The 20,163-nt window shown below is 32.5% G+C and overlaps 9 protein-coding genes across 9 annotated transcripts; 7 read left to right on the top strand and 2 right to left on the bottom strand.

The window, feature by feature from the left end:
- Positions 1 to 641: 641 nt before the first annotated feature.
- BX664DRAFT_285232 (fungal-specific transcription factor domain-containing protein) lies at positions 642 to 2,561 on the top strand (the record flags this gene model as incomplete). Its single annotated transcript, XM_051541665.1, has 3 exons — positions 642 to 1,113; positions 1,173 to 1,457; positions 1,529 to 2,561. Coding segments are annotated over exons 1-3 (1,746 nt in total), but the record flags the coding sequence as incomplete, so codon positions are not given.
- A 942-nt stretch (positions 2,562 to 3,503) lies between these two features.
- On the bottom strand, positions 3,504 to 4,614 carry BX664DRAFT_361484 (ClpP/crotonase-like domain-containing protein). The gene is made up of 5 exons (XM_051548246.1): positions 4,235 to 4,614; positions 4,109 to 4,149; positions 4,006 to 4,046; positions 3,683 to 3,934; positions 3,504 to 3,625 (listed from the first exon to the last, which is right to left on the bottom strand). Exons 1-5 carry the CDS (start codon positions 4,579 to 4,581, stop codon positions 3,563 to 3,565), a joined length of 744 nt encoding a protein of 247 aa, XP_051396851.1. The 5' UTR covers positions 4,582 to 4,614; the 3' UTR covers positions 3,504 to 3,562.
- An 814-nt stretch (positions 4,615 to 5,428) lies between these two features.
- BX664DRAFT_340089 (uncharacterized protein) lies at positions 5,429 to 6,567 on the top strand. Its single transcript, XM_051546751.1, has 2 exons — positions 5,429 to 6,017; positions 6,095 to 6,567. Exons 1-2 carry the CDS (start codon positions 5,464 to 5,466, stop codon positions 6,516 to 6,518), a joined length of 978 nt encoding a protein of 325 aa, XP_051396850.1. The 5' UTR covers positions 5,429 to 5,463; the 3' UTR covers positions 6,519 to 6,567.
- Positions 6,568 to 6,711: 144 nt separating this feature from the next.
- BX664DRAFT_285225 (uncharacterized protein) lies at positions 6,712 to 8,633 on the top strand. The gene is made up of 2 exons (XM_051541664.1): positions 6,712 to 6,922; positions 7,033 to 8,633. Exons 1-2 carry the CDS (start codon positions 6,829 to 6,831, stop codon positions 8,601 to 8,603), a joined length of 1,665 nt encoding a protein of 554 aa, XP_051396849.1. The 5' UTR covers positions 6,712 to 6,828; the 3' UTR covers positions 8,604 to 8,633.
- Positions 8,634 to 9,333: 700 nt separating this feature from the next.
- BX664DRAFT_301920 (Alpha/Beta hydrolase protein) lies at positions 9,334 to 12,880 on the top strand. Its single transcript, XM_051542408.1, has 16 exons — positions 9,334 to 9,713; positions 9,782 to 9,851; positions 9,927 to 10,008; positions 10,069 to 10,103; positions 10,183 to 10,354; positions 10,441 to 10,509; positions 10,583 to 10,672; positions 10,745 to 10,798; positions 10,898 to 10,954; positions 11,035 to 11,150; positions 11,217 to 11,334; positions 11,429 to 11,542; positions 11,644 to 11,687; positions 11,770 to 11,854; positions 11,950 to 12,533; positions 12,591 to 12,880. Exons 1-16 carry the CDS (start codon positions 9,644 to 9,646, stop codon positions 12,802 to 12,804), a joined length of 1,974 nt encoding a protein of 657 aa, XP_051396848.1. The 5' UTR covers positions 9,334 to 9,643; the 3' UTR covers positions 12,805 to 12,880.
- Positions 12,881 to 12,936: 56 nt separating this feature from the next.
- On the bottom strand, positions 12,937 to 14,753 carry BX664DRAFT_340084 (P-TEFB associated cyclin, cyclin T Pch1). Its single transcript, XM_051546750.1, has 9 exons — positions 14,638 to 14,753; positions 14,391 to 14,521; positions 14,250 to 14,331; positions 14,040 to 14,168; positions 13,843 to 13,966; positions 13,727 to 13,772; positions 13,468 to 13,619; positions 13,351 to 13,400; positions 12,937 to 13,272 (listed from the first exon to the last, which is right to left on the bottom strand). Exons 1-9 carry the CDS (start codon positions 14,644 to 14,646, stop codon positions 13,114 to 13,116), a joined length of 882 nt encoding a protein of 293 aa, XP_051396847.1. The 5' UTR covers positions 14,647 to 14,753; the 3' UTR covers positions 12,937 to 13,113.
- Positions 14,754 to 14,900: 147 nt separating this feature from the next.
- Positions 14,901 to 16,674, top strand: BX664DRAFT_285218 (Alpha/Beta hydrolase protein). Its single transcript, XM_051541663.1, has 7 exons — positions 14,901 to 15,350; positions 15,410 to 15,542; positions 15,608 to 15,628; positions 15,697 to 16,011; positions 16,079 to 16,327; positions 16,387 to 16,448; positions 16,520 to 16,674. The coding sequence occupies exons 1-7, from the start codon at positions 14,970 to 14,972 to the stop codon at positions 16,607 to 16,609; spliced, it is 1,251 nt and encodes a 416-aa protein (XP_051396846.1). The 5' UTR covers positions 14,901 to 14,969; the 3' UTR covers positions 16,610 to 16,674.
- Positions 16,675 to 16,901: 227 nt separating this feature from the next.
- Positions 16,902 to 17,945, top strand: BX664DRAFT_340077 (uncharacterized protein). Its single transcript, XM_051546749.1, has 4 exons — positions 16,902 to 16,956; positions 17,034 to 17,081; positions 17,150 to 17,182; positions 17,255 to 17,945. The coding sequence occupies exons 1-4, from the start codon at positions 16,912 to 16,914 to the stop codon at positions 17,921 to 17,923; spliced, it is 795 nt and encodes a 264-aa protein (XP_051396845.1). The 5' UTR covers positions 16,902 to 16,911; the 3' UTR covers positions 17,924 to 17,945.
- Positions 17,946 to 18,431: 486 nt separating this feature from the next.
- BX664DRAFT_301913 (uncharacterized protein) lies at positions 18,432 to 19,983 on the top strand. The gene is made up of 5 exons (XM_051542407.1): positions 18,432 to 18,544; positions 18,640 to 18,668; positions 18,777 to 18,878; positions 18,951 to 18,989; positions 19,105 to 19,983. Exons 1-5 carry the CDS (start codon positions 18,475 to 18,477, stop codon positions 19,858 to 19,860), a joined length of 996 nt encoding a protein of 331 aa, XP_051396844.1. The 5' UTR covers positions 18,432 to 18,474; the 3' UTR covers positions 19,861 to 19,983.
- Positions 19,984 to 20,163: the final 180 nt, after the last annotated feature.

The following is a 20,163-nucleotide window of genomic DNA, read 5'->3' as shown; positions in this document are numbered from 1 at the left end:
GTGGGGAAGAGTCCAATGAAAAGGTACAACTTGATGATGATGTGTAGATGACATGTTCCAATGAAATGTATTCACAGTTAAAAAAACACTTTGTATGAAGGATGTTTCCTAAAGAAAAGGAAAAAAGAAATGCACTGAACCAATTGTTTGGCTTATCTGCGTTTGGCCGATCATCCAATCATTTTGGTTTTATAACTTTTTGCAAGTTCTTTTTTCTTTTTTCACCAACTGGGATAGATGATCACAAGATCATTACATGTTAAGTCAAAATTTAAAAAGAAATGTTGATATACTTTTTCGCTTAGCCGAAAACCCACCAACTTCCTTTTGTGGTATGTCGTCGGGAGTTGATTTCTCACGCAAAAAAAGGTTCATGGAAAAATGAAATGAGAAACTATACCTAGCAAATATCATATTGAAAAATATAACAATAAGAACATAATCATCCAGTTAAAAAAAATATTATTACTATGGTAAATTTAAAATGTCATTTTGATTGTAATGTTTTAGATTACTTGGATAATCTTGTAAAAGGAGGGGTAGAGAATGTCAACCAATCAAAATCTCGGATGGACTCACAAAAAAAAAATACTTTTTTGTTTTTCCACTTTTTTCTTTCCTTATCTTTGTTTTTCTTCTCCCTTTTCTTTTCTTCTTTACTTCTTACATTATCTATTGGTGTGGATGACCAAAGCGACAAAATCAACTATCGACAAACCCAAACGAGTCAAAGTCACCTTGGCTTGTGTGATTTGTAGAAAGAAAAAAGTCAAATGCGATGGTATTCAACCTTGTTGTTCTCGTTGTAAAGCTATGAAACTTTCTTGTGAATTCTCTGAAGCACCTAGAAAACGAGGTCCTCCCAAGAATCATGTTGAAGTCATTGAAAACCGTGCTCATCGTATTGTATCTCTACTTGGTAAAGATACTTCTCGTCGTCCTCCAACTAATACTTCCCCTTCTTTATCACCTTCTCCTCCGACAACAACAACAACATCTTTTGTTTCATTTCATCTTACTACAACAAATGCTCTTTTAAACTTGGTTATTGGTGCTGTGGATGCTCTAAAGGAAAAATGGAAAGCTGATTGTATTCTTACTGGAGGTCCTATGGTAAATAAATAATATAAAAATAAATAATGGACTGACTACTTTTTCTATATATATAATAGACTAGTCTTGCTCATGATACTCTTCCTCAAAGATTCAAATTACAGCTAGCGGAAAAGTATTTTGCCAATTTCAACCTCTTCTTACCTTTACTTTCACGTCATCATTTTCTTCATCGACTTGTTCATCAACCTGATGAAATGGATCCTCTTCTTTGTTATGCTGTATGTGCTATGGGTAGTCGTTATTTGGAACATCGTGATGATATGGAACGACTTTATTTTGAACACTGTTTATTACTTTTTGAAAAGCTCAAAACAGATGAACCTACTTTAGCTAGTGTTCAGGTAATTATCATTATATATTATATAAAGAAATCTCATCAACTTTTTTTTTTTTTTTTTTTTTTTTTTTTTAGGGTGTGATTATTATGTGTTGGTATACATTTTTGATGGGTGATTTCAAGAAATGCGCCTGTCTTCGTCGACATCTAGTGGATTATGTACGACGGTTAAATCTCGGCTTCAACGCAGATCCTTCACTTAGCATTGTACAAACTGAACAACGACGACGAACATTTTGGGTGATTTACGTGACAGATGCTTGGCTCTCGTTTTATACTGATGCTCGATTGATCAATATGACTAAGGAAGGATGGAATATCAAGAAACCTATTTTGGAAGATAGTCAACTAAAAGCAATTGATAGTCGCAATTTGAAATGGTCAAGTGAAGAACAACAACCACAAGTCTTACGGGACGAAACAACTGAAGCAGCTCTACAAATGCCATCCTTTGAAGAATTAATTCAACTCGCTTCGATTGTTGGTGATATGTTTGATTATTTACAACCTTCAAGTGATGGACAACAACGTCAACCTGCACAACATCTCGAATCTCAACTTGTCGATTGGTTCTTACATCTACCTTCTTATCTGGAATATGGAAAATCAGATGTCGATAACGCACCTATCGCCAAAACTATTCGTATCATGTATCATACTGTACAAATCATATTACATCAATCACCACTTTTGGAAAAAAACGATTCATACACACGTAACTCCATCTGCATCACTGCTGCTGATGCTATCATCAATATTGCTAACGAAATGTTACAACAACAAGACGAACTTAAATTATACAACACTTTTACCATGTCCATTACTTTGGCCTCTTCAGTTCATTTGGAATCTATGATGACTCAACAGGATCAAAATATTAACAACAAAGAACGACTGGCTCGTAGCATCAGAGTTTTGAAAGACGCCAATTGCAGTTATCTTACCAGAGTGGACTTTGATAGATTAGTGGATCGGTTTTTAACAAATCGTTGTGGTCTACTCGTGGATGATCAATTCAAATCAAGTCATCAACTGGCTGGTATGTGGCAAATATTACATCGACCTCGACAATCTATGACTCAACAATCAGTTCTAACCAACAGTGACAACAACAACAACAATAATAATAATAACAACAATAGTAGTCATTCTCCTATTTACTCCAAGGCAACTGGGCATATGGAACCCATTATTTTATCAGAATCAGTTTTACCACATCCAACAAATGTACACAACTTGGATATTGATGGCCTTTTGAATGACTCGATGACTGAACTTATATTTGGATCTGATCGTGAAACATTGCAATCATTATCAGCACACTGGTCTCCTAATGCCAATCATACCAACCTTCCTCAAACAAACTCAACATCATCTTCATCATCATCTGAAAATGTGACTGGAACATCACCCATTAGTAATATTCATGATCAACAACAATTGCATCATCAGCAGAGTCAATATCAGCAACAAAAACAGTCATTGTCAATTTCTGAATATTCAACAAGTGAAAATACTGGGGTTGGTCATACTGGTATGAATGAAATGGATTCATCAGGTTCTTCAGCCTCTCCTCCTTCTTATTATTCGCCAGCACATTCACCCGAAGAAGAAGATAATCGTATTCAATTACTTCCAGCATCCACTTTGTTACCATCCTCCAATCAACAAGCCCAACAAGATTTGACTTTATCCAATGCATTTATGATTTGATTCCTATATGATTCCTTTCGACCATTTTTTATACATACATCAATCATCCAATAGTTTATTATTTTTATTTTTATTTTTATTTTTATTTTTTTTTTTACATATGTCCTTCCATACATACACATACATACATTATTTATATTATCTTTTTTTTTTTTTTTTTGTTTTATAGTTTCGTATTTTCATCATTTCTATTATAAATTCCACAATACCTTATTCATCTTCATCTGCTTTTTTTTTTTTTATATCTTTTAATAAACATCTTTATTTTATTTAAAATTTTTTTTTCCAAATAATACTAATAATCAAGATATTGTTTTATTAAATCAATATAATGTTAACCACAAAGACGAAACAAATAAATTTGTAATAGGATCATCAACAAAAAAAGGTATCTGTCTACAAACGAGAAGCCAAGCGATGGTATGGTACAGATAGTTGTTGTGCGACTTCAAAGTACATCTAAAAAAAAGGGAAGAGATGAATAAAAAAAAAAAGAATAATGAAACATTGTATTACCTGATCTTTCAATTGTTTATAAGCAGAACCACCAGATTTGGCGAATTTGGCGACTTGCAAAGCGACTTCTTTTGCCTTGGGTAAGACTTCATTTTCAGGCACAGCAACATCGACCAAACCTTGTTCCAAAGATTCTTTTGCATTGAATCGATGAGCACGTAATACCATATTGCGGAATGTCACGGGTGATAATTTATGTTGTAGGACGGAACTCATGCCAGGAGGTAAAGGTGCACCAAATTCAACTTCATTCTATTCAAAAAAAAAAAAAAAAAGAAGATGAGAATTCTATTGAACATAATATATATATATGTTTTTTTTACCATGCAAATATAACCACGATCTGATCGCATCACTCGATAATCTAATCATAGAAAAACAAGTTAATAAAAAAAAAATTGCATGAATCCCTTTCATTTGTATTACCATGACAAAGAGCAAAGATACATCCACCAGCAAATGCATGTCTATTAAAAAAAAAAAAAAAAAGAGAAAATTTTTTATTAATAAAGAAAGATTTTTACTTTTTTTTTTTTTTTTTTAAATCTTTACCCATTCAAAGCAGCTACTGTAGGGATACAAAAAGTCAATAATTTCTTGAGCATAGAAAAGTAAATATCCATGAAGGGTTGATAAGACACAGTGTAGACCAAATCAAGACCATTACTAAAGATCTTGCCATTTCCCACTGTCACCAAAGCCATTTCAGGAGGTTCATCAGCAGCAATGTAAATGTCTTCTACTACTTGAAGAGCGGCCAAAATACTACGACAGAATTCGGGAGTAAAGCGATTGTCTTTATGATGCAAATGCAATACAAACAAATGACCTTCTTGACTTAGAGTCATTTGAGCATTGTCTTTGGAAGGAAACGATTGTGGGAAAATAGAAGAAGTCATGTTTACTATTAAAAAAAAAAAAGAGGAAAGAAAGAAGACAAGTGAAAAAAAAAGACAAGAATATATATAAAGAAAAAACAAAAGAGAAAGAAAGGAGAGAATATATGCGGTTTGTAAGCGTTTTTCTGTCTACTTTAGGAATCTCCGTCTGTCCCTTCACCATGTGAAAATAATAAAAAAAAGTCCCACCCCACAATCTGGATTATCCTTTCAATTTGACAGGTAATTTCCCTTTTCTTGTTATTTATCAATGACATATATGAATCCATCCTTTCTTTCTTTACTTTTTTTAACTTATTGATGATTACTATAAGATATATTTATCCTCTTATAGATGATTATGATAATGTAATAGTATGACGAATGATGCTTTTAGTGATGATCAATAGATGAAAGAATATGATAATAACGTCTATCACCGATAATCATACGAATCAGTAAATATAGGATTATGACCAATATTTATCTTTTTTATTTTTAAATATCTATCAACTACATCCTCATACGATTTACAATGACACATTCTCTCACTTTTCTGTGATCCTTCGCGTCCCTTATTCAGTCCTCGATTCTTTTCTTATGCCATCCTAATAGAGAGTAAACATTTTTTCTTTTTTCAATTAGAAATCCAATGGAATCGATGCAAAATCATCATCATCATTATCATCATTAACAATCATTGGAATCATCACTTACACGTTTTGTCAAAACTTCTGTATTTTTTTTTTTTTTTTTACTGGCACCACGTTATCTTTTTTCTCTTTTTCCTTGTTCTCTCAACGATTTCAATGTCCGTCGAAATTCTTGGAGGCTTGATCCCTATTTTTTCTTACTTTTTCTTTCACTCTTTTTTTTTTTTTTTTTTTTTTCTGTCAGTACAACATGAATAAAGGTCGACCATCAATCCAATGGTTATTTCGACAACATGGAAATATAGTATGGAGCAGATGTTACAATACACAAGTGAAAAACAAGACGATCCATTCATTAAGATCAAGACTTAGTCTTCCTCGACTCTTCCTGGGGGGCAGTTTGATAGGCTTCATTGGATATGGTGGATATCAATGGTATCAAGAAGAACAGAAAGGAAGGTTAGACAGTGATTGGTACTTACCTTTAACATTACTGGACAAACGGAATATCTCTCCGGACACTGTACGACTAAGACTACAAACCAAGAAAAGGGTCGGTGAAGACTATCCGGTGCCTTCGTGTGTATATATCAAAGACGATGCGATCCAAGTCATGCGGCCTTATACACCTATTAACGCCAATCCTTATCGAGATGGATTTATTGATTTGATTGTTAAACGATATTCCAATGGATCTGTATCTCGTACTCTGGCAGGTTATCCTCTTGATGAACCAGTATTTGTACGTGGACCAATGATAGAAGAATATCAATATGAAGCAAATACTAAGGATGAAATTGGCATGGTAATAAAAAATAATAAAAAAAAAAAAAGGAAGGGAAATTTGATTCTATTTTTTTTTTTTTTTTTTTTTGTAAACAGATAGCTGGTGGAACAGGGATTTCACCGATGTATCAAGTGATCAAACACATATTAGAAAATCCTCAAGATAGACAAACAAAATTATGGCTGATCTATGCAAACAAAAGTGAACGTGATATATTGTTGAAACAAGAACTGGATGCATTATGTGAGCAATATCAAGATAGATTGAAGATCATGTATGTATTAGAATATCCGTCAAAGGAATGGCAAGGTGAACAGGGTAGAATAACCTCAGAAATGATTGTAAAGATGTTACAAAACGGAAAACAAGGTCATCGACGACTTATATTTGTATGTGGACCAGATGGGATGATGAATTCTATTTGTGGACAAAGGGCAAGGGATTATAGTCAAGGAAAATTGACGGGTATATTAGCTCAATTAGGATTAACTTCAAAAGAAGTATGGAAATTTCAATAGATTGTAGATATTTGTGACTAGAAATAAAGAAAACCATTTTTTTTTCTTACTTTTTGTCTTTAAAGTTCCACAAGCGAAAATCACATGCAGCACAACACAAAAGGTACCAATTTTTTTTTTTTAGTTTTTTTTTTTTTATTTTTTTATTTTTTTTTTTTCTTTTTCTTCTTTATTATTATTATTATCACCAATGAATAAAACTAAGACACCAAATTCTTTAGAATTACAACAACATTCTTCCAGTTCAAATAACAACCAACTTACTCAACTTGCTGGTCCTCCTTCACCAACTTTATCAACAAGTTCTTTTATGTCTTCTGTTTCTTGGATGGCGGAAAAGTCTTCTTCTGAACTTATTCCCATGTTAAAAAATGCTTATCATGCTCTCAAAGATAAAGAAAGAGGTAAATATATATATATATATATATATTATTTCAATGGAAACTTATCATTATTAACTTTTTTTTTTCTTTTTTTTTCTATTTTTTTTTTTATTTTTCTCTTCTTTCATTAGACTTGATGTTGGCAGCTGAAATAGGCAAATCTCTCTTGGAAAACAATATTGCAATGAAGAATAGATATGAAGAACTTTTAAACAATACAAGAAATCAAGTTCCTACTAAAGCTATTACATCAGCAGCTGCCTTACCTACTCCTTCTTCTTCAGTATTGACCAATACAACCACAAAAAGTAGATATGAAAGTGATTCTGGTATTGACTCATATCATGAAACAACCGATGACGACGACGACGACGATGATGATGATACTAAAGGCATGCGTTTTATCCCTTCTCGAAGTACGCGTGAAGCTATGATTGAAGTATTGGAACAAAAAAATATGGAACTCAACAGTCATTTGGAACATATCCTTGAAGAACAAGCTCATATGGATAAATCAAATACCAAGAAACATCAACAATTGGAACAAGAAATTACCGCTCTTACCAATAGTCTTGAAATCGCTGCCAACAAAATCCAAGAACTGGAAGAAATGAATGTCAAAGCCAATCAACGACGACGTGGTGGAGATCAATCGAATCATGATGATGAGGATGATGAAAAAGTAGATCGACAAATGGTGGACGAATTATTGGAACAAATCAATTCACTCAAGATGGAAAACGATACAACAATACAATCAAAAATAGATCTGGAAAACAAACTGGCTCTTACTTTACAAGATCTTCGGAAACTCAAGGAACAATTCGATCATTTTCAATTCACAAAGGATGATCACGAGGACCTCAAGGCGGCTTATGAACGTCAATTTAAACACATCGATGAACTTAATGCTAGTGTCGAAGAACATCGCGCCATGTTACAAAAACTCAAGGAGAGAGGTATACAACTTCATTCAACCCATAACACTCCTGCTGGTAGTTGTTACAATGGTCAAGATACTTCTTATCCGGATGCTGCTTTTAGAAACACGTTACTGGGTGAATTGGAAACTGAATGGCTGAAACAACAACAAAGACATCTTCAACCTTCTCTTTCAACCCCACTCTGTACTACCAACGACTCATCTCCGCCCTCATCTGGTCCTTCTATGAAACCTTCTCTGTCAAGTTTATCTCTCAAAGACCTTTCCAAATTCACTGGTCAATCTATCACTGCTATGTATCAACAAAGTGAGTTTGGTATGGAATCTGTCCTTGCACGTGCTGCTGGAGTCGATCAAAAAACATTGGAAGAAGCTATTCGGTTTGTCGATCGATTAGAAGAAGGTTTTTGTGGTAAAAATAATAATGATGATGATTGGTTACTTGGATTGGATACAACTACGGAAAGACAAGATAATAATGATTTATTGGATGATTCAATAAATCAACATTTATTGACAATGTTTGATCCTGCTTTTCCTCGTGATGGTTTATATCCTGATGCTACTGCTCTGGTCCCAGTCAAAAATGAATCTGATTTGGCATTAAGTTACCCAACATCTTTCAGTGGAAGAATTCAGCATACTGTACGTCACTTTTTCAAGGCAGTTTGGCGATGGTGTCGGTTTGCTGTGATATTGACAACTGCTGTATTGATTAGTGTTTGGAATGGTCCTGATTTTATGTTATTGGAAAACTGAAATATCTCTTCATCATGTTTATTTGTATCCTTTTTTTTTTTTTTTTTTTTTTTTTTTTTTTTTTTTTTACATATATATATACACGTCCATTACCCTCATTTATTTATATCTTTCTATACTCATTCCCTTCTTTTATATATATACACACACAAACACACACACATACATTTACCACTCCTTGGATTATTTTTCTTTTTTTGTTAAATTCTCTCATTTGTTATTCTTTTTTTTTTTTTTATTTCATCGTTGATTGATTCCCTTATGTATATCTTATTTTTATACTTTTTTTTTTCCTATCATTGATTCTATATATTATTCCATTCCTTCTTCCTTTAAATTTCTTTGAAATCTGTATTATCATCTACCACTTCTTCTTCTTATTCCTATCATACTTTTTTTTTATTTTATTATTTTTATATTCTCATCTTTGAAACACAATAAATTTTTTGATGTCATCTCAATTTGTTCCATCATCTATGTTCTGACCTGTCAAAGATTGTACCTTATTTCATAAGCTTGTCACCATAATATCTTTACATCAAGTATTGAAATACTTGTTACTATAGTGTTCTTTCGATTTCTAAATCATGTATTATACAATATCTTACTTTAATGTAATGATCTTACTTGATTGATTCTTTTTGACCTAGAAATAAGTTCAAGCAAGAGGGAATTGAGACTCAGGATTCATAATTGGTTGGCTAAAATAAAGCTCTTTTTTTTTTTTTTTTTTTAGTTGTTTCTCCTTTTCTTTCTTACACCAAAACTCATCCTCTGTCATCCAATTTATTTATTTTGTCATTTTATTATCTAGTGAATCTTATCCATCTTTTTCTCTTTTGAATTTTATACTTACTTGGCATTAGAGAAAAAACAAAACATCCAACACTTTTTTTTTTTTATTTGAACATTTGTATTTTATACACAAATTCATTCAGATTTTCTACAACTATCAGCAATACATTGGCTGAACTTCGTTAATATACGTTTTATACAACATCTAGGTTATATACGAATATTACTATCAAGTCAAAGGAAACATGAAAATTTGGAAAAGAGGATTGATAGGTTTATTGATAGTGGCACTTCAATCGTGTTCAGCACAGAAAGGTATATATGCGCGACTCGTTAATATATAATATGCTAATGCAACATTGGTATGTATTTATCAAACTTAGCTGAAGACTTCAAGATATCCAAACTACCTGGAGTGGATGTGTCCAAACTGGCCTTTGATCAATATGCTGGGTAAGAAAATGATAAATAATATATATATATATATATCAATCTCAAAAAGATTGTTCATCACTTTATTTTACATAGACATATTGAAGTATCTCCAGAAACAGATGGTAATTTATTCTTTTGGATGCTTGAACAAGTTCAACCTACTCCCAAGAAACTGGTAACTAAAAAAAAAAATTCATCTGGTATACACATAATTTTGATGTTTCTTTTGTTTTAGATTATTTGGTTAAACGGTGGTCCTGGATGTTCAAGGTTAAAAAAAAAAAGAATTATATAGACAAATGGAATACAACATGATCTGATTTCATTTTTATTATTCACGTATACATAGTATGGATGGCATGTTTTTGGAAAATGGAGCTTACAGAGTGAATCCTGATTTATCTTTGACAATTAATTCTGCTGGTTGGCAAGATCATGCTACTGTAGTCTTTCTCGATCAACCTGTGGGTACCGGGTTTAGTTTTGTGAATGGTGATGGTCTTATGCATAGTATGACTGAGGTAAAGGATAAAAATAAGAATAGAACAACAAGAATCCTAAATAATAATAATAATAATATTTTTTTTTTTTCAATTGCATGTCCCAGGTTGCCGAACATTTCACTACATTTGTGGACAAGCTGATGGATATCTTTCCCGATCTCAAGGAACAAGATGTAAAGACTTTCACAGATAAAAGGTTGTGTATATTGATTGATGGGTTCATTTATATTGTTGTTGATTTTATAGTTATACCTCGCAGGTGAAAGTTTTGCTGGCTCTTATATCCCGTACTTTGCTCATCGAATGATTAGTATCAACCGAGAACAAGAAAACAAGGTAATGACGATTGTACAAATGATAAATCATCGAAAATAGTTCATTATCTCATTCTTTATTTTGTGTCTGTAGTACAATCTCAAAGGTGTGGCTGTTGGGAACGGATGGATCTCTCCTAGACATCAGGTAAAAAATTCAAAATAAACTCTTGTTATCAGGTCTTAGTGATAATAAAAGACAAGATAGATCACTTATTCTTTTTTTTTTAATGATGTTTTTGAATAGTATGAAGCATACTTCGATTTTGCTGTGAAACACAATCTCTTGGAAGGAAAATTTTTGGTAGGAAATGAGAAAATGAGGAATGATGCATATAATCATGTTGTTCTATATGTTTGACGTTTCTTTTGTATTCTTGTTAGGATGATGCTTCTAAACACTTGAATGATTGTCGCAAGAATCTCTCTGTTGATACAAGAATCCATATAGATGTTTGTGAAGATATACTGGGAGATATCTTGGATAACAGCAAGCATCCGTAAGTCATATAGATAAGGGCGCTGACATATTAATAAATTTTTTTTTGTTTCACAAATTTTTGTAGGGAAGGCATGAAAACAGTCTGTATCAACACTTATGATATCCGATTGAGAAACGAAACCTCTCCAGCATGCGGTGCAGAATGGCCCTATGAACTAACAGATGTGAAAGAATACTTAAGAGTAAGTGAAAATAATGTTTATTTAGAATGCAAGATATTCACAAACATATGCATTCTCTGTCTCTTTATATATATATGTACCTGTTCTTTTTTAGTTACCTGAACTCATTAGTGGTACACATTCGGAAAAACAAGCACTTGGCTGGAAAGAATGCTCTTCTACTGTATCTGCTGCACTTCGAAAGGATACAAGCGCATCTGCTGAACAGGTAAGAATTGAGAAATTAAAAAGTTTTTCATCAAGAAAGAAAAAAAAAAGAAAAAAAAAGTATGATATGGTCATTTTTAACCTTTTTTTTTTCTTTTATAGTTCCTTCCTGAAATCCTGGAAGATATCAAAGTACTACTATTTAGGTAATTTTTTTTTATCAACCGTAACTAGATGTTAACATCATACCTTTTCTTTTTTTTTTTTTTTTTTTTTTTTTTTTTTTAGTGGGGAATATGATCTGATCTGCAACCATCTTGGAACTGAATATATGATTGGCAATATGACTTGGAATGGTGAACGAGGATTCAAGGTACAGAATATATAAATATATATTTGTATATATACTTTTTCCAATTGATTTACAAAATTCTTTTTTTTTTTTTCTCACTCTTCATCATACGGTAGGACGCCGTACAACAAGATTGGACCATTGATGGAAAACTTGTTGGCTTTTACACGGAAGAACGTAATCTTAGCTATGTACTTATCAAAGATGGAAGTCATATGGTACCTTATGACAAACCCACGGAAACATTGGATATGATCAATAGGTTTATGGGTGTTGGTGATAACAAGGTCAATGGTATGTCTAGTCATATCGGAAATCAAGAACAAGAGGAAGAAGAAAATGATGAACCTGTGCAAGAAAATGAAGAACTTGAATCTCCTATGGATAACAATGATGATGATGATGACACGAGCAGTACATTACCTTCGGGTTCTACGTTGGACAATAACACAAGTGAACAAACAGAAGAAATGGACGATGATGGACTTGGCGTTTCAACAAAGAGTGCTGGTAGCTATGGTGCTTTGGTGATTTTAGTGACTTTTATCGTAGTGGGTGGATGTTGGTATCGTGCTAAAACAAGGACACAACATGATGGCAAACCATCGATATGGCAACGTATTATACATTACTTTGATCAACGACCCAATGGTAAAAAAACGAAACTTCGATTAGGTGATCAAGATGAAACAAATGAACTGTAAGTAAATCAAAAATTAAAAAGTGATGATCTCACTTTTTTTTTTTTTTTCTATAGGGATGAACTTGTGATAGAAGAACCAACATTATTTGCTGCCGAAACATATTCTGATAGTGATGATCATAAACCGGAACCTTCAAAACCAAAACAATCAAGTCCAACTGCATTTGCCATTGCTGATGAAGATGATTCAGATGATGGATTTGATGATTTTGCCGATTGGGATGAACAAGATGCTTTGACAACAAACAAAGATGGAAAAGATCATTAGATTTGATTAGATGTAGTCAATAATAAGAAAAAATAAAATAAAATACAAGCATAATTGACATCCATTTCGTTTTCGGATTAAAAAAAAAAAAGACAAATAATGGACAATATTTTTATTATTATTCATGTAAATATATAAACAGGGGGGAATTGAAATGAGACATGGGATGAAGAAAGTGGGAAATAGAGAGAGAGAGAAAAAAAAAATGGAAGAATAAATAATACAATAGCCAAGAGATAGACTAGAAGCGGAAGTAATGATAGGAGGGTTATGAACAGGAAAATATTGATACTAATGCTGATGATAATGTTAAGATGGACTTGAATCTTCATGATATTGATGATGATGCTGTGATGTATGGCCATTGGTATATCCGTTTCGTAAAATAGATTTGGTATGCCCATTCCGTCGTTGAGATGTAGTAGAAGTAATTGGACTATTGGGACTGGATGATGAATCACTACCACTCTATTTAACATATATATATATATATATATAATAGAATGATATGAATATATGTAATTTATTATTATTATTATTATTTACCTGTCCATAATTTGAATCATTGTATAAGATGGCAAGATCCCCAATGATTTCTAATCAAGTTATTTTATGAGATAAATGAATTGAAATGGATTTGACATTTTTTTTTCTATTTTTTACCAGCAAGTATCCCTGGTTCTTGTTCTAATGTACGTCCCCAAATGGTATCTGTTCCTGTTGGTATATCTTCATCTAATGCTCTATAACTAAGTAACATACAAGCTGCAGCTATCATTTGTGGATCATATGTTAAGCATAATGGCCGACGTAAACTATATATACAATATATATATAAAGGGTAACATTGCGATTAATCTATTCATCATTTCTTGACAAGTGGCATTTTTTTTTTTTTTTTTTTTTTTTTTTTTTTTTTTACCTATCGTTTGCAAATCCATAGGCAGCTTGGGTCACACTTTCGGAAGCTATATAAATAAAGAAGACGAGTGATGAAATGAGAAATTATTCGACAATGATATATGTATATATTCTTACCATCCAATTCAGCAGCAAATTCGAGTACTAGTTGATGAGGATGATCCACAGTCATATCAAAACAAAGTGTTTCCAAAAGAAATCGTTCATACCATAAAATAGCAGATCGCCATGATTGATAAAGCTATTTATGATGATATAGAATAATAAAACACTGTGAATACATCGTTTACAATTATTATTATATTTTTTTTTACCTTTTGTTTTTCATCATTTTGATTGATTCGACTATATCGGGCCATGAGACAAGCTGAGGTAACATCACTTACTTTTCTTGAAGATTCTTCGACTTTACATGCCAAATAGATACACGCTCCTCCTATGTGCTACCAATGAAAAAAAAAAGAATATCACAAGACAGGTTAATGTCAATCCATACTATTCCAGTTTCTTTTTTTTATCTTTACATTCATATTATAATCATTAAATGAACACCGCATATAAAACCGATGGAAATAAACCATAGCAGTAGCAACAGTGATTTGTGGCCTGTTAAGTAATGAGATGATTAGTTCAAATAAAATAATGATCCATTCATATGACTTTACACAGCTAAACGACACCCAACAGTTTGAATAAATGCACAGCCTTGAGCTCTTTTTCGATGTTCCTGTGATATTGAGACCCCGTCATGAGCAATGGTAGGTGCCAATTGTAGTTCTTCTCTACTAAAAAACCACTATCCAACAACAACAAAAAAAAAAGGTTAACAATAAACAAAAAAAAAAAACGATCTATCTATTTCCTTTCTATATTAAACCATCATTTTTTTCAAATATAATAGTTAGTTCTTACTTGTTCCATGATGTGTACAGTCCAAAAAAAAAGGATTGGTTTCGAGAATTAGAATAAAAGAGAGAGAGAAACAGAGAGAGAGAGAAAAAAAAAGAAACAACGAAGGGAAAGAATAATGAATGACTGGGACGCCGTAAGTGATGTTCCCCTCTCACTTAAATGTACATTGTAACCCAGCAGCCAATGAAATTATTCTACTTTTTTTTTTTTTAAGTGGAACCAAATGTGTAAAAAGCTCGCATTATAGTTTCTTTTTTTTTTCACTTTTCTTTCGATTTCTGAGTCCTTTTTTTTTTTTCTTTCTTTCTTCCTTTCTTTCTTTTATTCACAACATGACTATTGAAACTTTTGAAATCCCTAGTTTTCATCCTTCACAACTTGATGACTTGCATCGTCGTCTTGAAAATGTCATTTATCCTCATGAACTGGTTTTGAAGGATAATCCTTGGGCCTACGGTACTCCTCGACAAGCACTTGAACCTTTAGTACAAAAATGGCGATATTCTTATGATTGGGAAACTGCAAGAACTGAAATGAATCAATGGCATCATTACAAGCTGACTGGTGAGAATGGTTTAAAACTTCATTTTATTCATGAACCATCCAAAGACCCTAAGGCTATTCCTATTGTATTGGTTCACGGTTGGCCTTCCTCTTTTTATGAATTCCACAAGGTCATCAATCCTTTACGTGATGGGAAGGACGGCTCTCAGGTAATCATCAAAATAATAAAAAAAGTATTTAATATTATATTCTAATTTATTATCTATAGGCTTACCATGTCGTAGTGCCAAGTTTACCAGGTTATGGATTCTCTGAACCTTCTACCACCCCTGGCTTTGGTATTCCTCAAATGGGTGACGCTATTCATCACCTGATGCTCAGTCTTGGTTATACAAAATATGGTAATGATTATTAATACAGATAAAGTTTTGATTCTGATACAAAATTCTAACATTTTTTTTTATAGCTTGTCATGGAACTGATTGGGGTCTGTGTGGCACAGTACCAAAAAAAAAACTCAGTTTTTTTAACGTTTATTTATTTTTTGATTGATAGGTATGATGATTGTAAGATATTTGGCCGCAACACATGATAAACATTGCTTAGCCATGCATTCTACCATGTTTATGGCTTTGCCACCTTTACCCACTATTACTAATCTTTGGAAGCGGCCTATCAACGTCTTCAAATTCTTAGCTGGTGCAACCATTTTAGGATTTGATCAAGTATATGGACCAGGCAAATTCAAATCTGCGGGAAACAATTTTGCTGATGTTATCAATAATAAAGATGCTGGTTATCGAGCCATTCAAGGTACAAGACCATATTCTTTATCCTATGGTTTGACAGATAGTCCTGTTGGTTTGCTAGGTAAAGGAAGATAATATCTTATAACATCATCACGAATATCCATATCCTTTTTTTTTTTTTTTGATAGGTTGGGTATTGGAAAAATATCATAATTGGACATATCATTCAAATAACAAGGATGCTTCAGTTTTACCCGACACTATATCCCCTGATGAACTGCTTACCCAAGTATCTCTTTACTGGCTCACCAATACCATTTCATCTTCCATGCGTTTGTATTATGAATTCTTCCAACAAACAGATGAAATGTTGAAAGTATTTGAACGTCGTATCTCTATCCCTTTTGGTGTTAGTAACTTTGAGAGTGATATAACTCGTAAGTAAAAAGGTAGTCGATAGAATGATACATATGATTTATTTTTTTTTCTTTCCTAGGCTCACCCAGAGAATGGGTAGAAGCATGTGGAAATTTACAATTTTATTCTGAACATTCTGTTGTAAGTTGACAAAAAAAATTAGATCGCGTTTTTCATTTTAGATTGACATGTCTGTTTTGATTATATTATAGGGTGGACATTTCTCATCATTAGAAGTACCAGATTTAATAGTGGACGATCTTCGATCATTTGGAAAAAAGGTGGCCAAGTCATTTGAATAGGCTTCCTAGTTAGTTGATCCTTTATTTTACTTTGTTAAATAAAAATTTGTTGACATTTCTACCGAGTTTATACTTGATGCTATGAAGCATTTAATTTATGTCTTTTATTGATTTGTTTTATATTCATTGATTTTCTTTTGTTCTTGAGTCGAAATATGATATGCTTCCATCATTTCATCTACCCCTTTTCTGTTGTACGCGTTCGCGTTCGTATAGCGGAATATGAAATCCTCTGTGTGATGAAAAAAAAAAAATTGCCCTCGTTCCAATTTTTTTTTTTTCACTTTTGCCCCTCAAACACCATGAATGAAAATACATCACCAGTATCCACACCTAGTAGTGGCAAAGTAAGTAAAATAAAATAAAATAGAAAGTTATACTCATCTTCCTTTTTTCTTTAATCTTCTCCTATTCCAATCCCAAGTTATCATTACCCCTTCTCAAATCAAAAACTAATCTATCAAGATCAGACGTAAGGAACAAAAAATATAATATTTGATTCAAATTTTTAATACTTACTACTATTATCTTTTTCTCTAGGCAACTTCCGATGGCAAGTTAGATGATAACAAGGTAGGTGAATAATAAATATTATTAGAAACCAAGATACTAATCAGAATTTTTTTTTTTTTTTTGGTGAACTAGAAATCATCTTTAACAGCATCACCAGTACGTAGCCCATTACGTGATAAAAATTCAAGTGTGATCACTTTACCTATACGACAGAGTCCTTCTTCTAAAGAAATTCAATACCACACATCTCCAGCTACCATTCACCAGCAACACCATCGTCATACCTCTCCATCCAAGCAACAACAAGTAAAGGTACAGGACTTGGAAGGTATTCAGCATCGACGACGACGTAATTTGTATGATACACAACAACGATCACCCTCCAATAAACCATCACCCACAGAAGTGATCTTTACACCAAAACCATTATCACCAACAAAATCATGGAACTTGACTGAACGCATTCTTGCTAAAGAAGAGAAATCATTGGAAGCTCGAGTACAACATCAACAAAAAGAATTGGATACACTTAATACAACGTTGAATGCGGAACGACAAAAGACAGCCGATGTACGTAAATGGATGATGGATATGGTACAACTGGTACAAAAATTCAAGGAAATACAATGCGATATGGATGAGTCGGTGGATATGTTGGTGGAATTTGACAATACTATGGATGAACTGATCAAGGAGCAACAGCAAGACATGGCACGACAACTGGAAATCGACCGTTTGATGAATCTTATACCTGAAAAGCTAGTTGAAATTGAAGAATTAAAAACACATATGAAAAAATAAAAATATTACTTTTATTATTGTTTATTGTGATGGGTGATCTTTCAATACCTTTTGATGATTTTCTTTTATGTATATATGTACATTGTGTTTTATTGTTCTTATTATTATTATTATTATTACATATATATATATATGGCAAATGATAGGACAAGGTAACACGATTCCTGCTGATTATGACTATGACGTTAGATTGTGTTGGTCTTGGCAACTGCTTCTAAGCGATTGGATTCTAACGCCGCCGTCCAAATCGGTTATCAATCCATTCTTTAGATTGCATAAACAAATTATAAGTAAATCACTATAGTAATTCATATTAATAGTAAATATTACATTGAATTTTGGTCATGATGATAATGAAGATGATGAAATAAAGTGGATATAGCAAACAAGAAAGTTTTGAAGAAAAGTGAATCTCACAATATGATTGGATGGGCTTTGAAATCAAAAAGTGTACTCTTTTTAGGCTTTCGTCGCTTTTTTTTTTCTCTACCTTTTCCTTTTTTTTTTTCCTTTATATCTATACACTAGCAAACAATAACAAATACAACGTCATGGGAAAAAAAGACTACATGTCACTATTTGACCGTTATGTTTCTTCTCTTCCTTCCAATGAAGATCATGGTAATACATACATATATATATCAAAAAGAAAAGAAACGATAGTGACATGTTCTTATTCTTTTCTCTTTCCTTTTTTTTTTTCTCTCTACTTGTAGACGACTTTACACCTTTACCGGACTCCATGGTAATATTATTCATAAAAAGAAGAAGAAGAAAAAAAGATATACATAATGTAAAGTTAATATCTTTACTAACCTGTTCTTTTATTATCTTGAACAAAATAATACTATAGCGAACATCAACTCTTTTAGAACAAATAGGAAAAGATCGATCTTGGACAGATGATCAAGTTGATAGTGATATTGCTATTCTAGAAAAAAACCGACTTTACTTTGTAAGTATGGATTAAAGTATTTTAGATAAAAACTAATATTCAACTTGTTTTTTTTTTTTCCAATACCTTTAGGTTCGCGATCTTCGAATACTTTCAAATCATAGTTGGTCGGTAAGTTGAGATAAGAAAATATGCATTTGACCTGATGATACATCCAAAAAAAGAAATAACCAACAAGACCCCAAATCATTCCCATATTTTATTTATTTATTTTTTTTTTTTGCAGGTGATCGAATTACTTCCTTTGGTGCGTGATTTATTACGACAAGCCATTGTTTCCAATAAAAAATCTGAACAAGATATGACTGATGATGTTATGGATGCCAAAGCTGAAAAGAAGAAAAAGAAGAAGGAAAAAAAGGAAAAGAAAAAGAAGATGGGTGAACCAGTGGTGCCTTCTTTATTGGTACGTGGACGAGATGAAGTAGCATTGGCTGGAAATACAATACAAGAAACTTCTTCTGAAATCATGAAAGATGTACTTAGTGAAGATCCTGAAACGATTAGAAATACCATTCGAAATGGCTCCATTGATCTTGGTAAAGACGATACTCCATCACCTGTCACCACCAACAATGAACATAAGAAATCAGTCTCGTTTTGCAATGAAAATGGTACTATTCCTCAACAACGTCCAAGTATTGTGGACAGTAGTGATGAAAGTTCTTCGTCTTCTTCTTCTTCTTCTTCCGGCGAAGATGATCAAACTGGTGGAAAGCAACAACAGAAGCAATCAAATTCCTTTGGGTTACGGCCTATCAAACCTGTTAGTGCCAATCGAATTCAAATCAAAACTTCTAATGGTCAAGTCTATGAATGCGATCGGTTTTGTCCTCATAAAGGTGTGGATTTATCAACTTGGGGTCAAGTCTTGGGAAACAATCTCATCTGCACAAAACACAATTGGAAATTCGATTTGAGTGGTAGTGGTTTGGGAAACAAGGGAAGATCCATCCATCCATGCAAGGTCAATGATTGGTAATGCCATGATTTGTCCTCAAGATTTTTTTTTTTTTTTTGTGTAGTCTTATAGCATCCATTTTTTTTTAGTATAGTAGGTCGTACGATATCTTTATTTTTTTTTTTAACATAATAATATATTTTTGATTTCTTTTTTTATTTTTTTTATAATTTTTTTTTTTTTTTACTAGTTATTTGAAATAAAATCATCATTGGTATCCTTCATTGATTGTAGTCAATTATTTTACATCCATTGGTATTTACTTGGATCATATTATAAAACTTGAGAATCTTATATTACAATAACATAGAGCACGATAAAAAA

Source organism: Halteromyces radiatus (genome assembly GCF_025201355.1).
Source record: "Halteromyces radiatus strain CBS 162.75 chromosome Unknown BX664scaffold_8, whole genome shotgun sequence".
NCBI classification, from domain to species: domain Eukaryota; kingdom Fungi; phylum Mucoromycota; class Mucoromycetes; order Mucorales; family Cunninghamellaceae; genus Halteromyces; species Halteromyces radiatus.
Note: the sequence above shows the minus strand (reverse complement) of the source record. Positions and strands in the feature narration are given on the sequence as shown.